The 26,136-nt window shown below is 42.8% G+C and overlaps 1 protein-coding gene across 5 annotated transcripts in view; it reads left to right on the top strand.

Annotated features, from left to right (window-relative positions):
* sgcd (sarcoglycan, delta (dystrophin-associated glycoprotein)) overlaps nt 1-26,136 on the top strand; it is a 421,531-nt gene that overhangs the window by 368,042 nt on the left and 27,353 nt on the right. For all 5 annotated transcript variants that reach the window (XM_085289871.1, XM_085289872.1, XM_085289874.1 and 2 more), the window contains one exon: nt 19,138-19,210. In XM_085289871.1, the coding sequence (XP_085145997.1) occupies nt 19,138-19,210 (73 nt within the window). The remainder of the gene's footprint in view (nt 1-19,137; nt 19,211-26,136) is intronic.

Below are 26,136 nucleotides of genomic sequence, written 5' to 3' on the forward strand. Positions count from 1 at the left end.
ACCATTTTCTTCTAGCCATTGTGAGCAATCTCTAGCAACCACTTGTCAACCCACTGGTTCCCGGGGGTCCCTGATCATTGCATAGGCCTGGGTGATTGGGGCCTAACTCTTTTGTAAAATGCCTCAAGTTTCCAGCAGAAGCACTGCAACATAAATCAGGTGTGCAGTGTCAGACTATTTTAAACAAAGCTGGCCTCGACAAGTGATGGCTGGACCAAAGGTTTCTGAGGAGTCAAGTTCAAGTTCAAATAAGCGATTGAAGTATTTTCACTAGTGGTCTCGGACCTTTAATCCTCGCCGTACTAAATGTCCATAAAGGACGTTCAGATCTCTGCGAGCTGCTTTTCAGCAGCGAAAGCCAAGAAGGAAGGAAATCAATCCGTTCCAATCTGTTTTAGAAAATGGTCCTCAGTGATATAAAGTATATACCAGTCGTAGTTAATGGCCTGTAACATTAAAATATAGTACTTCATTATAACATGAGGTGGAAATTATGCTCTAGAGACCTGAACACACCTTTCACTGCATTATTTCAATGTCAAACGAGACTACTTTTTCTGCTAGAAGCTCAGGTTTTCTACCTTATCAAATCAAGTTATTTAAATTTTATATTAACACACCTACAATCGCTATATACTCTTATTAAACTCTGAAATTGAAATCATTGTGCAGTTATTTGCACGTGTATGAGCCTTATATCAACAATCGGCCAAAAATAGAGGTTGACAGAAACCACGAGTTAATTAGACTTTTCATTTTCTGGCTCTGAAGTGAAAGTCTAACTCTTCAGACCTGTAGTTTGCAATGATTTAGTCCACTTTTGAAATTACAGACTTTTGATTGAATCTATGATATGAAAAGAGCGTAGGATGCATTATTTGGCTACAATCAAAGCATTTAGAAAATCTGCATGAAAAACATTGAAAATAACAAAATTTACAGGAAATTTTAAACAGAAAATGTGGAGAGAAAGGAAAACATAAGAAAACCAAACCTAAAAACTAAAGCACCTTCATCTGACATGTAGGTTAGCTGCATATGAATGAATAAACTGTAGACAGACAAGCTCGTCGTTACAGATACATTTACACATGAAGCAAAAATCAAGGTATAAACCATAACAGGCGTCCATCATCTTATAAAGATCATTTAAGCTGTGGGATAGCAGTGGTTTTTCCCACCATGTGAGCATGTTTAACCATGTTAGGGTTCATCTAGTTAATGGCAAATATTCTTTTTGCATTCATCATCAGATGTGTAAAATATATTTTTGTTTTGTTTTTTCCAAAAGAAAAATAAAAGTTCATAAGAGGTCAAAGGAATGTCAACACCTGGAACTTTTTTTTCCAGTCCTTCCTTGATATTTCTCCATCGTGTCCAAGGTTTGGAGTGTTCCCAAATATGTGGGTAAGATCTCCAACCATACCACAGTTTCTCCACCATTTATTATTTCCCTTATTTATAAGAACACTTGTCTTTGGAGTCCTGAAGACCCTCATCTTTTCTTTACGATTGAATTCTTTCCATAACTGACTCCCAATCCCTTTCTGACATGTGACCTCTGCCTCATTTGGGAGCCGTGTGTTTTGGTTTGCTCACCTTTTACTTTGGTTTTACTGTCATTAAGTTCAGGCACTAAAACTTACTTGTTTTGCTTTATTAAAAATCAGAGTGTTTTCTGGGTTGGGTTACAGTAATTAGCGTGACACGTCTCACTCCAAACTCATCACCCTGAGTTCTTCGCTCTGAATCATACAGTTACAGGATTTCTACCATGTGTTGTTCAAGCGCATTGCAGGAGTCCAGCACTGAACTTCACAGTCGGTACATCAGTTTATAAAAGTTGGATTTGTTTTTAAGTCAGCGTCATCACAAACTGAGAAAGATGGCTCTTTAACTGAAACATCCAATGATCTTCCATAAATTCACACACATCTGTCAAGTGTCACAATAAAAACAGTGGCAGGAGCGGCCTTTAAAAGTCAGGAACTTTACCTGATGTAAATTTGGCCGATCTCTCGTTGAAGCTCTTCTCCTGCACCTTCTTCTGAGGCTGCTTTGTTTGTGCACATTCTGCAGAGTGATCCTTGAACTTGATTTTCACTTTTGGAAAGTGGAAAGAGGCAAGGATCCAAGTGTGGCGAGTGAAGATTTGTATATGTTGGAGGGGGGGGGGGGGCTCTAGCACATACCACAGTATGTGGTGTGTGCTGTTCCCACTTAGACACTGCTGGACACTACAGCATAAATCAGCCTTAACTTTCACACCCTGCGGGATTTATAGTGCGAAACGCTGTGAATGTGAAAGCATTCTGGTCTAACCTGATGTGCTGCCTTCAGGCTTGGAAACTGTGGACTTTTCACTGAAATCTGCTGAAAATGTTTGGCATGTAGGCCAGAAATGCAGCTTTCATCGACACTAATGGTTAGGTCACTTTGAAACACAATTCAGTTAAATGCAATTTTTTTTATATAGCCACAAATCACAACAACAGTTGTCTGAATAACACAGAGAAAATCCCAACAATCAGATGACCCCCTATGAGCAAGCACTGTGGCGACAGTGGGAAGGAAAAACTCCCTTTTAACAGGAAGAAACCTCCGACAGAACCAGGCTCAGGGAAGGGCGGGGCCATCTGCTGCGACCGGTTGGAGGTGAGGGGAGGAAGGCAGGACGAAGACACGCTGTGGAAGAGAGGCGGGGATTAATAATAACTAATGATTATATGCAGAGAGGTGCATAAACACAAAGTTGATTTCTTGATGATGCACAGTGTAAAAAAGCGGGACTTATATGGAGGAATTTAAAATCGCCGGCATGCTGGAAACTACGTGCACGTGGCCGAGAAAACGATCTTGAACAGTGGGCGGGTAAATTTAACCGTTAAATTCAAATCAAATAGTTTTGTGATTTTTGTGGGGCTGTATATAAATCAAAGTCTTCATTAATACACAACAACCCTGGTTCTACTTGGGTGTCTGTTGCAGTACTGCTGGACAGATTAAAGGGGAATCTAAATCTGTGGAAACTTGCTGGTGACTCAGAAAATACGTCTCAAAAGCCCTCTGAATGTACAGCATATGCTCTTTTCAAGATGTACAAAGGGCAATTGACTGAACTGAAATGAACTTAACACAGACACACTGCCACACTAATCAGCCTGGACCAGCACTCTTCAGCTAGGCGTCCCCGGCAGGCCTGTTTTCAGAGGAATATCAAACGTCCTGCACACTATCATTCTTTCCAATTAGAGGCTCAGGACTTCATTACCGCCACCCCTCAGGCTGCGGGCTTCAAACACTTACAGACGGACGGACAGGCAGACGTGAAGGTTCGGGCTCTTAACTCTCTTTTACAATCTCTGCTAATGATTGAGCGACGTTAGTCTCTGTGCACATAGTGACGTCCATCTGTCTGTCCCGTCTCTCCTCAGCTTCGCTGGCCCCCACTGGTCTGTTCATGCAGCATGCGGTCATGTTCTTTCTAGTTCGCTCTGCATGAGTTTTTCTTTGCTCGTGCTCTGAGAGTTGGGATTACTTTTATTACCGCCACTAAGATCCTAAAGGCAGCGTAAAACCACATATCTCAGCACCCCGCTGCACCCCCTGCTGGCCTTGCAGTGGCAGAGTGAAATACTTTATTTGTCGTACAAATTTAATTCGTAATTTTGCAACACCTGGTCAGATGTGGATACTTTATTCCTTTTAGCTTTTTTTAAAATTAAATAACATATTTTAGTAAGTGTAAAACAGCAGTTTTTATCAAATCTGGCACTTTTATTTTGCTTCTCATGTGTTACACCCCGGCCTAGGCAACCGGGGTGTAACATATGGGGGCTCGTCCAGGATTGCCTTTGCTGGGGGGTCCGAGGACCGCCCCAGCCTTTGTCGTCTGCTGGAGGGTCCGTGGGACCGCTCCAGCCTTCATTCGCCTTCGCTGGAGGGTCGGTGGGACAGCTCCAGCCTTCATTCGCCTTCGCTGGAGGGTCCGAGGGACCGCTCCGGCCTTCATCCGCCTTCGCTGGAGGGTCCGAGGGACCGCTCCAGCCTTCATCGTCATCGCTGGAGGGTCAGTGGGACCGCTCCAGCCTTCATCAACTTCGTCTGCCTTCATCCGCCTTCGCTGGGGGGAGGGTCCGTGGGACCGCCCCAGCCTTTGTCGTCTGCTGGAGGGTCAGTGGGACCGCTCCAGCCTTCACCGGCCTTCGTCCGTCTTCGCTGGAGGGTCCGTTGGAGGGACCGCTTCAGCCTTCGTCCGCCTTCGCTGGAGGGTCCGAGGCACCGCTCCAGCCTTCGTCTGCCTCCGCTGGAGGGTCCGTGGGACCGCTTCAGTCTTCGTTTGCCTTCGCTGGGGGGTCCGAGGGACCGCCCCAGCCTTCGTCGTCTGCTGGAGGGTCCGTGGGGCCGCTCCAGCCTTCATCAGCCTTCGTCCGTCTTCGCTGGAGGGTCCGTTGGAGGGACCGCTTCAGCCTTCGTCTGCCTTTGCTGGAGGGTCCGAGGCACCGCTTCAGTCTTCGTTTGTCTTCGCTGGAGGGTCCGAGGCACCGCTCCAGCCTTCGTCGTCTGCTGGAGGGTCAGTGGGACCGCTCCAGCCTTCATCAGCCTTCGTCCGTCTTCGCTGGAGGGTCCGTTGGAGGGACCGCTTCAGCCTTCGTCCGCCTTCGCTGGAGGGTCCGAGGCACCGCTCCGGCCTTCGTCTGCCTTTGCTGGAGGGTCCGAGGCACCGCTCCAGCCTTCGTCTGCCTTCGCTGGAGGGTCCGTGGGACCGCTCCAGACTTCATCCGTCTTCACTGGAGGGTCCGTGGGACCGCTCCAGCCTCCACCAGCCTTCATCCGGTTTTGATCAAACATTTCACTTGGGGTTACATGTTTGATTTTTGGGTAGGGGGAAATGTTACGTTTCGGTGTGTCAGTGTTTTGTCCCCGGCCTCGGACCCTCCAGCGAAGACAAACGAAGACTGACGAAGGCTGGAGCGGTCCCACTGACCCTCCAGCAGACGAAGGCCGGAGCGGTCCCTCGGACTCTCCAGCGAAGGCAGATGAAGGCTGGAGCGGGCCCTCGGACCCTCCAGCGAAGACAAACGAAGGCTGAAGCGGTGCCTCGGACCCTCCAGCGAAGGCAGACAAAGGCTGGAGCGGTGCCTCGGACCCTCCAGCGAAGACAAACGAAGGCTGAAGCGGTCCCTCCAACGGACCCTCCAGCGAAGACGGACGAAGCTGATGAAGGCTGGAGCGGTTCCACTGACCCTCCAGCAGACGACGAAGGCTGGAGCGGTCCCTCGGACCCTCCAGCGAAGGCAGATGAAGACTGGAGCGGTCCCTCGGACCCTCCAGCGAAGGCGAATGAAGGCTGGAGCGGTCCCACGGACCCTCCAGCAGACGACAAAGGCTGGGGCGGTCCTCGGACCCCCCCAGCGAGAATCATACCCCATGACTTTGATTGTATCCACATAAAAGAGTCCAAAACAAAGGCTTAACCCTGAGATAACTGGGGGTTAGACTTTAATAATTAAATGGATAAAATAGCGCTCTGTCTGCACCCTGAACTGACAAGGAAAACTCAAAGACAACATGGAGCGTGTCAACTTCAGGTGGTTGGTCCGGTGAACCAGCAGTGCACCTGACTCCTCTGTCCTCATTTATAAAGATCTCTACAAACTCGGGCGTAACAGCTGGCTGGTGGAGTTTCCTGTTTCCTGTTTTAGTTTTTTTGTTTTAGATTCCTTATTTTCCAAGTTATTGGTGCTGTCAATCATTAGCGCACGTGAATTAAAGTCTACTAGCAGGAACCAACCAACCTATAGTGACATCACATCCTGCATTAGCCCACGATGGCGCTACACAAGCTCTAAATTCTGTAAAGCTTAGATTATACTGCAGAATAGTACACTGTTATTACACTACTTTGAAGTCCGGTGCCTGGGCGCTTGTGTAGTTGGTGCACTGGAGTTGAAATTCTCCGCAGACACTTGGATATCCAGACGGACCCTCGCTGACTTAGCAGACCTTAGCAGACTTGCTTTACACTTACTTTCTTAAATCCAGCTTGATGGGAAAAGTTCAATCAATGACAGTTTTTAAGAGGAGGACTTCATTACATAAATTAGCCTTAACATGTAATGTTTGTCCACTGGGTATTTTGAGATTCGTGCCGTGTAGTTGAATATTCAGGATGTATGTGTGGGATTTAACAGCTGGGAGTGACTCCATCATAGAGAACATTCACGAGACGCCATCACATCCATTTACACATTTTAGCCCAAATGTTGCACTCAAAAGCTAAAACCTGCTTTCACAACGTCCACTTGCTCTAAAAATGATTTAAAGTAATGAGAAAAAGAAAAACAAATGGTCGATACAGTCGACCATTTGTACCAAAATCATGAGATTGCAGATTTGTGCTACAGCTTGGTCATACTAGTCAGTATATTTGCTTCGGTAACTGGCATCCGCATATTGGAAATGAAATCTTTGATTCCAAGTTAATTTGAAAAGGTGCTGGCTCTAAATCAGGACATGTTTATGCAGCATGAAGAACCTCGTTGGGCTCAATTTCCTCTGCTTCTCTGATAAGAAATTATCAGGTGATCTCGTCATGAAGTCTCTCTGAACATCTCTGTCCGTGCTGCAGGCCTTGCCTTTAGGCCCATGGAGTAGAAGCATGAAATACAGTTATTCTTGAACAATCGTGATGACCACGTGATGCTGTCGTGTTACAGGGATTTTAGAGGGAGCTTGCATGAATGGGACTTTTACAGCAACTAACAGAACCTCTAACCTCTAACCTCTCACAACCAATCAGCAAATACACCAATGTTTGTGTGACTATCACCAGCCAGTGTGTAGAGCTGTCTGTGACCGTGGCCTGAAGTGAGTGGATACCAGCTGAAACTAAATATTCTCTTTGTTAACTTAATATCTCTTTGAAAATTGTTATGAGAATAATAGCTACTACATAACATTAAGCTGAAGGTTATAGCTATTGTCTAAAATTAAAGATATTTCTTGTTGCATTGACCCAGGAGGAGGTCAACTTAAACCCAGTGGTGTGCAATATTCTGGCAGACACCCCGCACTCGCAACATTAACCAGAATGGGGCTTGAAAACCGAGCACTATATCCCACCATCGCTGCAAGAATGACAGAGAGGTCAGCTGCTTGCAGTGGAGCCAATTTGTCCGCAAGACAGAAGGAGGTAGCGCTCAGTTCGAGACTTAGTGGGGAGTCCTGCAGGTCTGGGATCATGTTAGTGACACAGTGTCAGCATTAGATGCTAGCCTGTGGCGAATAGTGCTAATGAAGACTACACCTGCCTCTTTCCTGCAGTGAGTTTTCTGCCATCGAGTCTCTTATTCTGTAATCTTTAAGCCAAGTTTCATCTTTCATCTACAGCATGTCTCGACAAATTTGCCTCTCCAGATTTATCCAGAAACTGCACGCGCTCTAATCTTCCAAGCCACAAGCAGCTCCTCGTACAGCACACCGTCGCTTTAGTGTCACTCTGCCCAGGATGGCAGCTTGTCACTCGGCGCGGGCTGCGATGGATGATGGCGGCTGACACTGTCGTCTCTGCCACACCAGCTTCGTTATACTGTCTCATGCTTTTGTTGCGATCACTGTCGAGCTCGCCTGTCACTCCGGCGGCATCTCTGGCTGCATATTCAGGCACGGGGGAAAAAAGTTGTAGAGAGCAGAAGTTAGGGAACGATATAACCCAGGGTAAATGATTTATATTCACCTGCAGTGTGGGAGAAATTGTCGGTGGCTTTTCACGTCTCTCCTTACAGTCTGTAATCTGCTGACTAGATACTGTACGTGAGGAGCTGAAGTGGAGGTGAGCAGCAGGGATCCATCTGTCACCTGGCTGCCATAGTTAGCTTCTCCGTTTGACTCACGCTCACGTTTTCCTTCTGCTTTTTTACTTCGAGATGTTCATTTCCTTTTTCCCCTGTTTTCCTTCCCTTTCTATATTCAGGGCTTACTTTGATCTCACTCCCCCTTCTTTACTCCCACTAATCCGCTGGCTGCATACACTATTTGACAGCCTAAAACTTACTGTCGACATGCAGAATTGCCCTCTTTAATAAAAAGCTGCTGATTTCCTTCCACCATTCAGAGGAGAAAGGGCAAAGCGTCTCAGCAGGGAGCGCTGGCTATTTATTAGAAAAGGCTGCAGGCTACACCTCCAGTCTGACTGAAATACTAAAATGGAAGAATATGCCATACTCTGCAGAGGAGGGGGAAGGGGGAGAGGGAGAATTAATAAACGGAGAGAATTAAACTTTGAGGTGTCGTAGGGTCCCGGCCAGCAGGACTCTGAGGCTCCTCACCTCCAGGAGTTTGCAGATTTCATGTGATAACGGCTCAGTTGTGATTCCACGTGAGTTTGACTGGCCCCTCACTGTCATCGTCTTGGGGTGCTATCGTGTCAGTTTGTCAAGTTTCATCCATCAGTGAACTACGACTAAAGTTTTAAGGCATGGTAAAGACACAAGGAGGGCACGCCAAAGTTTCTAAATCAAAGTGTGCCCGGCAGTATGGCAAATATGTGGCCTCTGAAAGAAATTAAAATAAAGATCATGAACAAACTTCAAGTTTTGGGCTTTTTCCCACATGCAGCACCAACCGCATGATTTAAGATATTCAAAACAGCTGATTCACTGCCAGAGCCCTGCAGTGTTTTCAAGTTTGCAGAAAAATTCTGCAAAAGCACAGAAAATGCACAGGAAGCTGAATAAAACCGAAAGGAAAGAGGGGAAAAAACACAATCTAACAGTAGTGTTTTGGGGGGCGTAATAACCTGACAGACCAGCTATGGACGTCAGGAAAACCAAATGTTCAAACAATCGCACTGAGACACACTTAAAAGAAGCAAAAGGTTCATCTGTGTTGTGAGGGAGAAAAAGATTTAATCACAAGATTCATATAATACTGTAAATAAATGTTTGCTATTAGCTGTTTACCGTTAGCTTGCGACTTCCGCAGCTGTTCCGTGTTATTCCCAAAACACGGATCTACTTTGTTTTCACATCTTTTTAAAAGGTTTTTTAGCTTTAGCAGCTGTTGCGTTTATCCAACCTCCGTCTTGTTTGGCGTGCTTTTCCAGTATTTCTGCTGTTGCTATCTGCTGTTGCTTTCTTAAGTTGCAGTGCGCTTGACTTCTCAGGGCCACCGTAGTCCTTCTCCTTTCACTGCCCCCAGGACTTTACAGTAGAAACACGCTAAAGTGTCAAAGCAGTCATCAGAGCTAATTAGCTAGCATTAACTACCAAACACTCGTTCCTGGGTCGTTATGAGTCGTAGTGTAGTAAATGCCACTGACAAACCAGGTAGGAGTGGTAAATAAAAACAAAACACAGACTTTATATAAAACCCAAACAGATTTTTTTGCCTCCACATTTGAAAAATTTAAAATTAGCTTAGCGGTAAGCGCCTCTTGCATTAGCATTGCCTCTTGAATTAGCTTGCATTAGCACTGCTATATACTTGAAATGGTTAGCGGGATTTTTATTCCCTGGTTTTGTGTTTAGTATGTTGTATTAAATTATATGTTGCACCTTGTTATTTTGATAACTGGGCTTTTTAAACCCTGTCATCACGCTCGTATTCACATTTTCAGTGCTTTCGAATCAATTACCACTCTCATTTGTCTCTCTACACATCCAGATAACAAACACCTTCTCTCAGCTTTCAGACTCATTCTGGGAAATGTAGGCAATCACCAGTTGCAGCAGAGGTGTTCGAGACAGATTGAGGGAAATTGGGTGTACCAGGAAAGTAAATTACAACACTTCATCACAAAATCACTACGCAGTGCACTGAACATCACAAATCGGTTTTATCCAACGCCGTCAGAGCAGAATTTTCTCTGACAGGATGAGAGTGGGTTTCATGCAGTTGGACGTCCAGTCAGCGGTCATAATTTCATGGTTAAAAAACCGGAACAGCAGCAAAGATTTGCTGAGCTTTCACCAGCAGTATTTTATGGATCTGTATGTGGGTGTGTGTGGCTTTCTTTGAAAGGTTACAGATCCCACGGGGCTGTTATCATCTAATCAGTTGTTAGTTGTGCGTGCAAATTAGATGAGATTGAATTGAAAGATGAATGTGTAACTGCTGGTTAATTACATCCAGCAGGGCTTTGTCTGCTTCCTATAATTATCATGTAAATGCACTTTTTATGGGGAACATATACGTTAGCGACTTACTGTGTGAGCAGCAGGTGTGTGCATGGAAGAAAGTGACATTAAATTTCATGGAAGATCAAACCCTGTATCAAACCCAGCACTGTATATTGCATGGCCATGGCCATAAAGTGAAGATAGTTTAAATTCAAATTGTACATTTTTTTATTGTGCATTAGTGGCATATTTTTTCCACCCACAGGGAATTGTGGCAGATTTGGGGACACATCTGTCGCTTTCTTTCTGTTCATGTTCATTTGAGTTTGAGCAACTAACTAGAAACCCCGGGAGCTTTCTGGGATTTGTCTCAGCCCGCGCAGAATCTATCAGTGCCATCTGAAGAGGTGTAGATGCTATACCTGCTACCTGTTGTCATGGAAAGAGAGCTGACGTTGAAGGCTAACCTGTATATTTACTGCTAAATGTATGACACAAAGGGTGTCTGTGCTCAGCCTCAGAGACAGAGTGAGGAGCTCATTTACTAACATTCAGTAACTTCGGAGTACACAATTGTGACTGGGGCAATGCTTTGTAATGTACTGACATTGCATCTCTGACAGTGGGCATTTACTCGCAGCAGTCTTGAACTTCTAATGACTATTTTGTACTTTCATGTAATGTATGGTGCATATAGGTATATCCTAATATCTGCGACAAATGCTAATGTTACCAGACCTCAGGAAGGCTAACACATGCCCTACTACTGCACCACCATGCTACCAATAAACATGACAGATGCAGAAGAAAACCCACAGAAACGAAATCAGCTCTTCATTTAACTTGAATAAATAAGGAAATGTCAAGACCTTCAAAAATAAGAGTAAAACTCATATTTTAATTAATTTGTTTTAGCTGAACAGATACTGGACCTACCAAAATAAAGTTGCAAATATGACCCTTTTTAGTTCTTGCAAACCTGTATGTATCTTTAGGACCTTCAAAAATACACATAATTATCTTGAGGTCCAGTATTGGCCCTAAGGGTGTCTAGATGTAGGGACTATTACTGGACACCTTTTTCTGAGGGTGTAGCTCACAGTTCTAGTGAAGGCCACAATGTTAAATCAACTTTTCTATGATTACTGTATCTGAAGCGTCTTAAACCTTACCATCTGCCATCAAAACAAGTTTGGGTCACTGGGCTCAGACCATTAAAAGCATGTTCCTAGAGGGTAGCTCCAATAAAGGCTGGTGACAGTGCACCCGGGATAAGATAGATGGTTGATGGACGTCTGGAAGATGCATGCAACTCAAGACTTATATTGCTGATATAGGCGACGGAATAAAGAAAAGATTCTTCAAAAGATCAAAGAACAAAGGCAAAATTATTATCCGACACGTAGAAGCATGGTGACATCAAATCTCACATCAACAAGTGTGGCTCCAAAACGAAGCCCCAGAGGTGGCAACTGGGTCCCAAAACTGCAGGTCCTCTAATCAGTGCAAGAGTGAGTGAATCCCCGTAGACATTAAAAACCTGAACACTGTGACGGTTTTGGTCTCTATTGCTTATATTCACCTGTGTACCAGCTGGACTGTGGTTAAACTTTGGTGTCCCTAACCTGTTTCAATTTGTGTTGAGGCTTGAAATGTGCATTATCAGCTCTCAGTCACGTTGAATGAAGCTGGGCCCTTTTAGCTCTCTGCAAGACTCGAGCTCAGCTAATAGAAACTGGACTTCTCCATCAGGTTTGTGGTGTTTGTGCATCTGTAGTATATTTTTAATGAAACTCTCTGATTAAGAATATGTCTTTCTGGTTGCTTGGCGTCATCCCTCATTGGCTTTCTACCAGCAAAATAGTTTTTAATTGACACCCTTGGCCAAATAGCGACATTTCTATGTGGCATCCACTTCAAGTCTCTCCGGTGATGACAAGTGTTTTGCTCCTTTTGTTTGTGTTATTATCAGCGTAGTTGTTCTTACCCTGAAACTAAGTTGGATCGGCTGGTGAAAAACAAATATATCAGTTAGTACGAGAACACACAGAAGTTTTTCAGCATGTGAAAAATGTGTACAGCTTATTTTGCATTATTCACATAAATTCTTGAAGATAAATTCAGGACTTTGGTGTAGCGTTATTGTTGCTCATGTGTAGTCCACAACGGCCACCAATCACTGGAATTATTCCTGGAGGGAGCATCTTCTGGGCCTCGCGTGTCTCTGTATTTCATCACCTCCGAGACACTTCAAGACACAGATGATGGTATCTGCCCCTGGTCTGACTGCTCCCTCATAAACACCTCCACGCACACACAGACACACATATACATGGCCACGCATGGACACGCAGCTGCTCGCACGGCCACATTAATCTTTAATGGCTTCATTTATTTTCCCATTCGACCCCTCCCACGCCGGCCCGTGAACATGTCAGCGCTGTGACGTATTGCTGCTGTCTGCTCAGAATTCATGCGGCGCTTGTGACCAGAAAAATCAGATAAATCAAGTCTTATTCATGGAGGTGCACACGAATGGAGTCGTCACACTCTGCCTGAAAAAAAAGTGTTCCCACTACAGAATACCAATAATATCAGCGAGGCACAAATATAACATCTAGTGTGACAGTGCGTGGTGTTTACTGGGAGCATGAAGAGCTTCCACACCAACTTATTTCAGATGTTAGGACGGATCCTGATATTTGATTGTTTTAACTCGTATTCAACGTTCAGTTTGATGATTTAAAATGCAGATTTACATTCTACAATAAATTATTACATTGGATTCTGTAGCTCTAATGCACTTCTGGCTCTTCCACAGTGTCAGAGGAAGACAGTCATGGCAGATGGCTGCTCCTATCTGAGCCTAGTTCTACTGGAGGTTTCTTCCTGTTAAAAGGGAGTTTTTCCTTCCCACTGTTGCCAAGTCTTTGTGCATAGGTCATCTGATTGTTGGGGTTTTCTCTGTATCATTGTAATATAATTTCTCTCCATTACTTAGACTTAACCTTAAAGCACCTTGACGTGACTGTTGTGAGATGGTGCTGTGTAAATAAAACTGAACTTGAATAAGGTTTTGTGGGGAGCCTTGCTGCCATGTTTTTTACCAGCTTTCGGCGGGGAAACTGAAGCAAGACTGGACTAGACTAGGCAGGCAGTGACACTGTTAAAAATACACTCAGGACCAATTACAAGGACTTTGGTTTTATGTGATTCAGCCCCAACTGTCATGGAAGAATTGGAGGTCATGAAACTCTGCTGTGAATAAATTTAGCAACAGTTTTCTTCCATTTTTTTTATTTTCAGATTTTAAATCACTTTACAAAATTACTTTGTCATTTCAAGAATGGTAGAGATTAAAAAGATTCAGATTGTTGGATCTCAGCTGTTTCTACTTTTGTTATGAAGTGGCTATATGGCAGACAGGATCTAGACCGAGACGCAGGACTCAGGAGGCAGAAATGAACTTGAACTCAGCTTTAATGTTGGTCATTCAAAAGGGTAAAACAGAAAGTACAAAACACTTGACAATCAGCTGAAATCTCCAAGGGAAACCAGAAACGTACAATGATGAGCGAGGACATGACACCGGACCAGTGGAGACGGAGACAGCAACGATGGCGAGAGGAAACAGGTGGGAGGGCAGCTGATACTAAACCCAGAAGATGAGACAAGGGAAGCAGAACGAAATACAAAGTGAGAGTAATAATAGACTAACAAAATAAAACAGGAAATAACTAACAATGAGGCCAAGGCTCAAACATACAAACTTGGTACAGAAAGAGGGAAAAACTCCAGAGAAGACTGAGGGAACAGAATGGGAATGACTGCATGTAAATGTGAAAGTATGTTTAAAAGAGACGTTGACAACTTCTGAAGAGGACACACAAACACTAAGATATAATAGAACGCTAAAGATGAACTATACAGAACGATAATCCACCAAAATATGTTAATAAAAAATACACCTTCACTTCTAGGAAACGGTGTCTCTAAAACTGCCTTTTCTAAAAGCAGTTATCCTGGAGAATCTTTGTTGAGGAACATAAAAGTTATCTTCTTTTAAAAAATGATTCAACTGCAAATAAAACGGCAGCTCCAGACATCTGGGCGATTTGATAATAGAGAGTTTTAAAAAATGTCTGTACAATTTGAATTTTTTAAATGGGCTAATAAAGGTGGTGGAATTAGAATAAAGTGGCACTGGTTTTATCCTTTAAACTAGTGCGTTAAAGCAGAGTGACAGCCGGCAGCAAGGCAAAGAGCTTTTTGTTCTTTTTATTCCAAATGAGAGCTGGGATTTCTAATGTGAGGCTTCTGTTTTATCTTCACTCACTTCTCTGCTGGAAAGAGTAGAGGGAGGGGTGACATGCACTGAGGCTTACACTTCACTTTACATCTACGTGCTGCATCTCTAACTGACTGAGCAGGAGGCTTTTAAAAGTCACCAGAGCTTTCATGGGCTGCTGGAAATAGTTATTTGTCTTTCTCTAACCTTCAATTTCACATGAAAAAAACTGAGAAATTAAACTTTTTAAAATGCAGATTGAAAAGAATAAAGTACTTGTTCCCATTTATTTCCAGCGTGGACTGAAATATTGTAAAATATATTGACACACAAAGTGAAACATCCGATGCTGCTGATCTTGTCGTGACAACTGCCGCCCATTTGGGTGAAAACCAAAGCAGAACAGAAGCAGCTTCACCTGTAGCAGTGATTAAGAGGAGAGTCATCTATCCCATAAGGCCGAGCTGGAGCACCACTTTGTGTAAACAGATTTTATTTCCCTGAATGGCTGACAGGTTGATCTGTGTAATGAAAAGGGTTCTCGAAGGACCAGGAGTGTAAACATCCACACATCGGGGAGTTTTGTGCATTAAATGCCTTTTAAATAAAAAATACACATCGAACAAACTAATCTGTTTCTGTACAGGTGAGTGTGCTGTTAAAGACTTTCAGTAGCTTCAAAACTAGTGTTGCACTTTGTTTCTACCAACATTAGCAGCATATATTCTTTATATATATATATTTTTTTATATTTACTAAGAAATGGCTTCTTTCTGTATATAAAAGAATGCCAGTGTACACTCAAATATTTATGCCCAAAATGCTCACTAATCTGTATACCATATTTTCCACGGCGCACTTAATATCCTTTAATTTTCTCAAAAATTGACAGTGCGGCTTATAATCCGGTGCGCCTTATGTCTGAATTCTGGTTGTGCTTACTGACCTCGAACCGATTTTATGTGGTAGACGGCGCTCAAAAAATCTGTCAAAAAATGTTTTTGTACGACCTTGGTAAGCTACGAAGCCGCACCTCTTGATGGATTGTTGGAGCGTTACAGCTACCATAGTCAGGAGCCTCGCGGAGTATCCTGTCTAAAACTCCGTCCCTTCAGGTCCCAAAGTCAAACGAACACTGCGGCATCACTGAGAGTTAAAAACTGTCTAAATTCTTTCGTCTTTATTAAAATGATCAGCGTTGCTGCTTTACCAGGTGTAACAATTAATTTTAGCATCCAGGCATCCATGAAAATGATGGCGCGATATGGCAACCCCGCTTCTGTCAGTCTGCCCCAGGGCAGCTGTGGCTACAACTGTAGCTGCCTCCACCAGTGTGTGAATGTGGGAGTGAATGAATAGTGGAATTGTAAAGCGCTTTGAGGGCCCTGAAAAGCACTATATAAATGCAATCCATTATTATTGTCATTAAAACAGAATTTATTAGATTTAACTGAGTTTGAAGTTAGCAGGGAGTTAGCTCGCTAGTTTTCATCTAAACATGATATAGCATGTTCTGACTGAGAGATTTCTGAAAAAATTAAGACGTACAGCTCTGCTATCACTTCCAACATAAATGAAGACAGAAAACTAAACAGCAGTGACGTTTGTAGGGTTACTGAAGTTGGGCTAGCTGGTATATAATGATGTGCTACGTTAGCTAGCTACACAGCTATGTTAGCATAGCATAAACACAGTGAAGCTGGAGGATGAACGCTAACCTTTTTCCACTTGTTAACGTGAGCGTTCCCGATGGTTATGGACAAATGCAATCGCAACGTAGGATGTTGTAAACGGACCAAACTTCAGATCATCCATCCACAATACGAGGTTAGCCATTAATATACTGCAACAACATGGGAATAGAGCAGCTGCCAGATAATTCAACATTAATGAATCAATGGTACGGAAGTGGAGGAGGCAAGAAGAATGAGTTGAGAAAAGTTTGACTTATCTGACTGTTTTGTTTCGCTTAATGCGCCTTACAATCCGGTGCACCTTTTTAGTCTGAAAAATATGGTATATAGAGTTGTTAAAAACAGTAAATGTAATGGAAACCGTTCAAATGAAACCTACTTGATGGGTATACATTGATTTATACCAAGTATATTTAACTTCATGGTTAATTATTTAAATAACGAAACCCTTCATTTGATATATTTGAGCTGTTTTATGCTCTTTGTTTATGTTTATGAGGACAAATAATGTAGCAAAAAAATTGACATTAAAGTCATATACATTTACCAGCCAATTTATTAGGCACACCTTTTCAACTGCTCTTTGAAGCAATTATCAGCCACTCACTTGGCAGCAGCTCATGAATTTATGCATGTAGATGTGATCAAGACAACCTGCTAAAGTTCAAACAGAGCGTCAGAGTGAGAAAGATTTAAGAGACTTTGAAAGGTGGCATGGGTGTTTGAAAATCCCAGTAGATCCCTGTCTGGCACAAACACTACCATTTCTGGGATTTATGGAGAATGGTCTGAAAAGAAGAAGATATCCGCCGAGCGGAGGTTCTCTAGGAGAAAATGTCCTGTTGATGTCAGCGGTCAGAGGAGAATGGCCAGACTGCTCTGAACAGGGAACAACTTTTTTTATAACCAATGGATTTAAGTAATTTTCCTGATGACTTTCTGGTCTTAGTCATAAGTCTTGTGTTTTATTGAACTTGATGAACATGGTGTTCATTTTGTAAATGATGGTCTTCCTCAGAGTCAGAAAAGGAGGAGGAGCAGAATGTGGCTCCAGTACTGTATCTGTCATCACCTGTTACCTTTTGGTCTCTTGTAGGTTTGACAGTCTCATAATAGAAATGTCAAAGATTTGACGGGTTGAGAGGGACGCTGGCTTCACCTGTACAAACACACTCCATCGCTCTGAATTGAGGTTAAATGTCTGCAAATATTGTGTCTCACATAATTGGAATTTTTTTCTTTTAGTCCTCATCTGTCGTGGTACTTAAAAAGCCTGTCTCACAGCGAGGAGTGTTTGGGGTTCCAGAAGCGTGTCAAAATGTTTTGAAATGTACTTAGTCATGCCCATTGATCTGCACCTGATGCTTGGCTGATTTGATGTCCCTGAATGCTCCAGTTTACACGACCCGCTGCTGCTGCTATATTGGTGCTACGATCGATCAGGGCCCAGGGTTGAGGACCACCTGAGCATTACTTTGTATTTTAACAAGCACGGCACTATAAGTCATATGCAGGAGATTTAGGAACTCAGAATGTCAGAAACAACCAGAATATGGCTTAGCTGATGGCCTCGTTTAGGCTGTCGTTTTTAATACACGTCATAAAAACGCAAAAGTTAGTCGTGAGTGTGAATCCACATATCGGTGTTATTTTTGTCCATCCAAAGAAAATCAGAAAACAAAAATAAGATTTATGTTTTTCTCAGTTCTTCAGGAGTCTAACATAAGAAACAGCCTGGAGTCAAGAATAAGAGCTGGCGTCATTCCCATCTTACAAAGGCCTGGTCAGTGTTACATAAAAGATGTTGAGACCAGTGTTTCTCAGGCTCAGATGGAAGATTTAGAAAATACTTCCTATGTTCTTGGTACCCAGGAGAAGCTTGGCAATCACACTTCTTTGCAGTTCATGTTATCACCGCAATTCTCAACCTGTTCAATGCATTTTATACCAAAACAAAGTCTGTTAAGCACATTATCTGAGCAAAACCTTCCCTCAGTTCAACAATCACTCTTGCTATGTCCGATTAAGATCCGAGTGTAGTAAGATGTTTATATTGTACATCAAAGAAAAAGAACCCCAATGAACCACCAATCCATTATGAGCAGCGCTTGGCAATGGTGGGGAGGAAGAACTCCCTTTAAACAGGAAGCGGCGTCCAGTAGAATCAGAGCCAGGGGCAGACATGTTTGAGTTTAAGACTTGGGATGTTTGAAAGAAGAGATGGTTGCTGTCCAGGTGTGTGCTAAGCAACATGTTAGCATTAGCCAACACCTTCCAGTAGATGGTAAACTGGGACTGAGTGCTGTTGGCGTGTCCAGTTTGGGTGAAACCAAAAGACCAGCAGCTTTTCTCTTGAGCTGGTCCTTAGTTTGTCTGCACTGGTGGTTTGTTAGGGGAAATGTGTGTGTGTGTAAATCATTTACAACTTTTTGTGCGGTTATAAGTTGAAGTTGTTGTTTTTTTTATTGGCATGTCATTTGGGAACCACAGCTCTCTGCAAAACTACTGAACTTTACACCAATAAGATGATTTCTGCTTTTCCAAACAGTGAGTCTAAAGATAGAGGGAAGTATATATGAGTTCTGAGAACAGTGAAATTGTGGGTTATTAATAAAGTTTCGACTTTGGAGGGGACTTCATTTCTGGGTAACAGTCTCGTGTTTTCTCTTTTTTCAATAATGTTGATGTCTGAAACACACACACTGGGTTCCTTCATGAAACAAGAGCAGTTGCTTCTTTCTCTCACTTAGAGTCACTTCACAGCTTAGAGGAGGTGATGAAGAAAAGCTGAAGGAATCTAAACAGCAGACAAAGCTTATTTTTACATTATTATTTGCCCCGATTGTTGCTTCTTCTTTTTTTCATCTCAAATGTGTGTATCCGTGTGTGTGTCTACTATATCAGTGATGCGAGCTGAGCTGAGGGCCGCTGTGCCTGCTGACTGGAGCCGTATAGATCAGCAGAGTGTTGGAGATTATGTCCATTGATCGGACAGGAGGGGTTTGTGGTTTGATTCTGTGTTTTGTGATTTCAGGGGCCGAAGGAGCCGTGTTCAGCAAATCAGTGGAGACGCCGCATGTCAGAGCTGAGCCGTTCAAAGAGCTGCGGTGAGTCTTTCCACGGCACACAGCAAGCGCTCGGTCTCATGCAATACATGAACAGATGTACCCTGAGTTCACGTCAAAGCTCACAAATACTGCAGCAGTGTAGTGAAATAAAGTGCTCACAGAAAACCAGATCAATCCATCACATCGGTACACCGCACAGATGGCACAAATTATGGGAATTAATTAATGGAAAAGCATTTGAATGAATGTGAATCGGATTGACAAAACTGAGGTACACTTCAACTGCACTCCTATGGCAGGAGCGTAAAGATTACACTGCTTTGATGCCCTTTCTGACTTTAATAATACCAATAAGTTGCAAAAATGATCACCCTCTTGTATTCAGTAAGACTTCAGAGTATAACCGAGACCACAAACATATCACAAAACGCGAGGTTTTTATTCACATAACAGTTAAAAGGAGCTGAGAGCCTTTTTCACACAGACTTCTACACAATGAGGCTTATTTTGCAACTAGAAAAGTCGCCCCCTGTAGGCCATTAAAGAGAATGCAGGATTAAGGCACTTATGAGTTGTTTTACTGCAGTACTTAAGTGGTACAGCAATAAAAATTAAAACAGCTAATATGATTATTCTGGGAGAATATTCCATTTTTAATAAAAAGTGGTTAAATCTTGGCGATACTAGTTCCCTGACATTCTCCCATTAATTGTCATGGTCCTGGGTCTCTGACACACTATTTGAAGCCTGTTCTGGATTTTTGGTTTGGTTATCTGGAATTAGATATGTTCAAGGTCCTGAAACCCTTTGACTTTTGTTATGTATATGTCTTGGTTCTTCATGTTAGTTCCCCTTCGTTTCCAGTCTGTCCTAATCTCGTCTCTGTGATTGGTATCACCTATGTGAAGTCATGTCCCAGTCGTGTCCCTGTGTTCTGTCTCCATCGTTTTCTGTTTTCCCCGTCTGTTCTGACAAGTTCATGTCTTAGTCTTAGGCTGTATCCCAATTCACGGTCTGCAGCCTTAAAGGCCGCATTTCAAGGCCGATTACGTCACAGCGGTGCGCCGAAGGCTGTCCCAATTCAAAGGCTGCTCGAAATGCGGCCCTGAAATGCGTCCTTCATTTCCCTGAATTTTAAGGATGTGGCGGTGTAGACTTTGTGGCCCAACATATCCCAGAATGCATAGCGTGGCGGTGGGTGTGGATAACTTTGCTGAAAAAAAACGGCGGATGAGGGGCAGCCGAAGAGTAAACTTTAAGTAAGTACTGAATATTATGTCACTTATTTATGTGCAAATGTTTAATAACGAAGAACATTAAAACATTACTGTTGGTCACATGTCGGCAAAGTTATGTGACATTAGTGACGTTTGTACTAACTTGGTTTTAAAGCCTTTACTTTAAAATATACGCCGTTCAATAGCTGAGCTTAATCAGAGAATGATCAAAGCTCATGTAGAAACAAACAAATGAACAAAAGATTTTCTCCTTCATTTCTGTCAAACAAAGCTGTATGACACGTTTCCAGCTGTTAGTATCATGGTTGCTAGGCAACCTGGGCAGCGCAACGGAGGCTAGACCGTCCCATTTCACAAGCCTCGCACTTCCGGCCTTAGCGGTCTTTGAGTACGCGGCCCTTGAGGATCGTTGAGGCTGCGTACTTTAAGGCTGCAGACCCTGAATTGGGATACAGCCTTAGTCTCTGAGCTAGTCACTTCCTGTATCATTTTGATTCAGGGTCAGTTTCACGTCCTCATCAGTGATGAGTCTGTTCAGCTGTGTGCTCCAGGTGTGTCCACTCTGCCCTAATCTCCTCCTGTGTTCATGTCGGGTCCTCTCATGGTGTGTGACTCTCCAGTCGTCGTTTGTTCCTGTTCGGCTCCATTGTTGTTTTCGGGTTTTTGTTTCCTTCGCCTTTTTACCCGCATTTAAATGAAGCTGTGATTTTGACGTCCTTCACACTTTGATCACCACACGCTCGTTCACATGACAATACCAGTTCCCTGACATTTTCCCCAAAGAAAATCCTGATTAATTCAGCCTCGCAGGTCCCTTCTTGTAAAATTGAACAGTGAACTGTTGTAAAACAATGAACAGAATAAACCACTTAAAGCCAGATGATGACTATGATGAAAGATTTTGAGGTAGAACAGCTATCAGTCAAATTCAGCTCAGACTGAGTGTGTGGCTCCGTACTTCGTCGTTCCTCTCCACGGTGTACATGGTGTGTGTTTGCATGTGTGTGAGGCGTGGATGTCTCCGTGGTGTAAACGTCTTGTTTATCATCTTTCTCCCGTCTGTGCTGTCAGATGTGATGACAGTCAATCAGAGCAGAAAGTGAGCGAGACGGATTCCTGGTGTGACTGTGGATAACGGGACGTAGGGATGTCTGCGAAGGGAAAAAGGAAAGTTGGAACAAGAAGAGATAACGTCCACACGGTCAAGATTAATACTGGTCAGCGAGGGTAGCCTTTTTCTGTTGAGCTCTTGTTTATTAATAATGTTTGTTCACCTATTTTACCTGATTAGACCTCTCCTCAGGACTGACGGGGTGTGTAGAAACTAATTGGTGTCTTTCTCACTCTCCTATTGCAACCATTAAATTTGCTCCACTTCCCATCACAGATCCGCCCACGTATACTCTACAGTAGCAGAACGCTAATCAACCAGAACAAATGCTGCGAGTGTGTGGGTGGGTGTGTTTGATGGGTATGTTTTGATGGAGAAGTGAGTTTTATTTGCCTTTACTGAAATACAGACTTTTTCACTTCTCATTCGTGTCCGCCCAAGAAGCTCGTTTGTAATTCTGTAAACCAGAGGCTATTTAGGTCTGTTTCTCTGTGCGTATCCTCCTGGGTGATGCCACCGCTTATCGCGGAGGTGCTTCACCAGGCAAAGTTTATATAAAACTACATTTAAAAAACAAAAAAGGTCATTACTCACTAGGTATAACGTAAACAGCAACAGACCTAGAATGCCTTGTGGCGTTTCCATCCCATTAGTAATGCGCAAGCTGAGTAGAAGTTTCTGGCCCTGCTTCATTTATTTGTAATGTGCATGGAGAAGAGGACATTACAGTCAAAACTAATTTAAATTCTTAAATCAGATAGATTTAAAGGTGTATTACAAATATCTGTAAAGTTATGACCCTGATTAAGGATGTGATGTGATGCTGTCCAGAGACTGAGGGCGTCAGAAAGTATGCTGACCTTTACAAAGTAGTTTTGCCCCAAAGGAAAATCAAATTTTAACCTTCCAGACCAAGTTGTGTTTGTCTTAAACCGAACAGATATAGAAACTCAGTTGCTGTTTTTTAGAGTGCCACCATAAAAACGTTGCAGTTTTCCCAGCACATCCATATGCTTACATTATTAATTATAGATCCATCAGAGCACTTTTTTATGCAAGGTAGCTCATAATGTAAACAAGTTTAACTTCCAGCCCTGCTAAACACACTCAGTACAGACTTATATATATATATATATATATGTTTTTTTTTTTTTTAAGGCAAAAAGTCAATCCCCTGATGCCCTATATCTACAGTCGTGATCCAGAAAACAGTGGTTGGAGACAATGGCACCTGTGTGCAATGAACTTCGCTCTCATTGTCTTTGAAACAGCTGCTATGAAGATGAGAACCAGGTCAAAGCAAGTCCTGGTGTGTTGCAACAGTCAAAGCAACAATAGGATGGAGTCAGTCCACTATCAGTTTGTAATTGGTCAAATTGGCAGTTAAAAGCAATCTGTAATCTGCCAATTAACTGTTATAAATCGCTCATCTGTTCCCATCTGTTGCAAATCTGTTGCTGTTTGCATACACAGAAATTCGCATTAAACAGAAATTCACATGAACTGAACCCAGCCAGTTGGCAATCTGTCTGGCAAATTTTTGCAAACCTTCACTAATCTGTCTGAGAGTGACTGCACTCAGTCCAAGTTGGACCAGGATTGTTTGGAGGCATGCTACCTCCCACCGGGCAACCTGTGCAATTGGCTTGCCATCAAAACTAGTCATCCATAGGTTGATAGTCTTGTACACTCAATGCAGTCAACCACCAGTTTGTCATACTCGTGGGGATGTTGCCGTGCTGTTTTTACTGTGACTGAATCAGAACAGCTGTTTCAAACAAACCCTGGTGCTGTACGTTTTGCAAAATGTGTTCAGTGTGGAGTTTCTCGTTGTTGCAACCTGGTCAATTACTTAATTATTTTCTACAAATAAAGCTCACTGCTTTCATTGGTATTGTTCATCTTCTAGCTTTCCATATCAATCCCAAAAGTGAAAAAGCAGCTTGGCAGTACTTCCTCATTTTATTTGGCTCCATCTACTCGATGCGTTTTAGCAGCACAGGTTCTCTGTCAAGGTGTCCTTGGTTGTGAGCTTTTACCGACATTTTTCCTCAATACTTGAAGTAGGGTGTTGTTTTTGCACTGCAGCAAAGGACACAAAGGACGAGAACTTTCTTTTTGTAATGCTGCTACCTAAACATTGATTCTTACAACTAAAATTCGGTGTATCGAAGTAAGTGGACAGTTTCTTTACTCTATATGTAACATGTTTAACTGTTCTGGCCATGCAAAACAACCTAAACAAAGTAACCTAATGGCATCCCATAGATTAACCCAGGCAGCAGTAAGCTGTTTATTTTGCTTTATCACATGCACTATATAGACAGCAGTATTGCGTGAGCCTATCTACACATTACACCTACAGGAGCATTTACGACATCCCATTCAAATTGAGCCTTGTGCAGCTACAACAGCTTCCACTCTCCTGGGAAGGCTTTCTACAAGATTTTAAAGTGTCTGTGGAAATGTTTGCCCGTTCATCCAGAAGAGCATTTCTGAGGTCAGACACCAACGTGGGACACTCACAATCTCTGTTCTCGTTCATCCCAACGGTGCCTGATGGGGTTGAGATCAGGGCTCTATGTGGGTCAATCAAGTTCTTCCACACCAAACTCATCCAACATTTCCTTTTTGGACCTTGTTTGAAAACTCCAAAAATTCATGGTCAACTGAAGCATTAATATTTTCCTTCATTGGAACTAGGTTTAGGCTAAAGCCCAAAAAACAATACGTGGTGTGTTAAAACACTTGTCTATAAACAGTTCCAACGAGTAGTCATTTCTGACAGTCCTGTTTTAGCATGTACTTCGTCTTCTTCCATCTTATCCAACAGAAAGCAAATAACAGTCTTTGGTTCAGATCCAGTGATTTCAGCTTGCTTGTCACCATCTAAGCCTTAGTGCCTCATCTCCCCTCCAGAAGAAGTTGGCTAAGGCTTAGAGCTGTTAATACCTCAGTCCAGCTGAAGTAATAAAAGATGTAGCTTAGATAATGCTGTCAACAGACAAGAATCTTCTTTCTTCGCTTATTAACCTCTCAACATCCACGTGTTCATGTAGACACCATTTAGCAGTGGGTTGCATTTTTAACTACATGCCAAACAAACAGTTTCAGAAACTATAAAATGTATCCTTCAGAGAAACACTCTTACATACCTTTTAGTGTTAAAGTCCTTTTGTTTTTGAGATGATAAGAATATATGTGGATCTTTACTTTACCCTAAACCCACAAAGTGAAATGTGAATCATCGTGGAGAGATTTTGGGCCACTCTTCTTTAGTTTTCATTTAGTTCCTTTCAATCAGAGGTCTGGACTTTGGCTGGGCCATGGTAACACCTTGATTTCTGCTGCAGATTTCCTGCTGTTCTTGGGATCATTGTCCTGCTCCTGATCAAACTTGTGGTCTGACTTTGGGTTGAATTTATGGCAACATTATACTAACTTAAAGATTATGGCTTTGGTAATGCACACCTGAATGCTTCACACCTGCAAACAACCAAAACTTCTGCTTTTGTAGAGGTGCTCACACTTCCTGATGATCAGCTGTTCAGCTACATATGATTGACAGCATGTAGCTGTTATTTACCCCTCAAATGCAGTCTTGTGAAAACTTTCTTTATCACATGACTGCAGAGTTTCCATTATTCTTTTTAGGAATATACTTGGACTTGCCTCAAGGCGCATCAACATGCCTCGAGGCGGTCCAGTACACCATTTGCAACCACTGGATTAACCTACCATGACCCCAGCAGTTACAAAGGTTTGGCCTTAACACAGCAGCACTCCAGCTACAGCAGACTGCAGTGCTCTTTAGACGGAAAATGTTCATGTTGTTGCAGTAAATGTTATATGCATGATCTTTCTATCTATATAGCACAATGGTATTCTTTGATCTGAATTGAATGAGAGGGACAGCGGTAGAAAGACTGTGAAGTGAAAATGAGAAAATCTGGAGAAAGAAAAGGGGGAGAAAAGGGGTGACAAAAGTATGGAGCGTGAAGATTAAAGAATAAGAGGGGGTGAGAACAAAAGAGACGCAAGTGACAGTGAAAGAGTTTGAAAGTATAAGAAACTGGGAGGGGGGGGAGGTATTAAGAAAAAACACAGTATGGAAAAAATGAAAGAGGATCACTTTTGTCCGAAAGTCTGAGAAGAATAGAGTTACCAAAAAAAGAGCGTGTAAGAGAAAAACGAGACAAAAGGGGATTTTGAAGAGAACTGAAATAAAAAGAGCTTCGTGTGATAGAAGCGAAGCTATGGAGACGACTTTGATGGGATTTAGGGGTCAAATAGAAAACGACAAATAACTAATAAGAGCATTTCAGTGGTGTTTGCATTGAGATGAACTGAAAGCATCAATCACTGCTGCTTCCTTTCTGAATCATTCGTTCAAATAATAAGAAAGTGATACTTTTACATCACTGATGCAATACATCGTTTCCTAGGTGACACTCCAAAGCCTGTCGTCAGGTCACTGTCCACACAACACAAGAGTCTATAGTCAGGCGTAGTTTTTCTTCCCTCTTCCCCTTTGTTGATGCATCTTTGGTGACAACTAGCCAATTGAGAATGAAATATGGCCCAAACTATCCAATTATGTCAGAAAAAGGCGAGCG

The sequence above is a fragment of the Mchenga conophoros genome, linkage group LG10 (genome assembly GCF_057382185.1).
Source record: "Mchenga conophoros isolate Kocher_MC1m ecotype Shallow Benthic linkage group LG10, M_conophoros_male_GT1.1, whole genome shotgun sequence".
Classification (NCBI taxonomy): Eukaryota; Metazoa; Chordata; class Actinopteri; order Cichliformes; family Cichlidae; genus Mchenga; species Mchenga conophoros.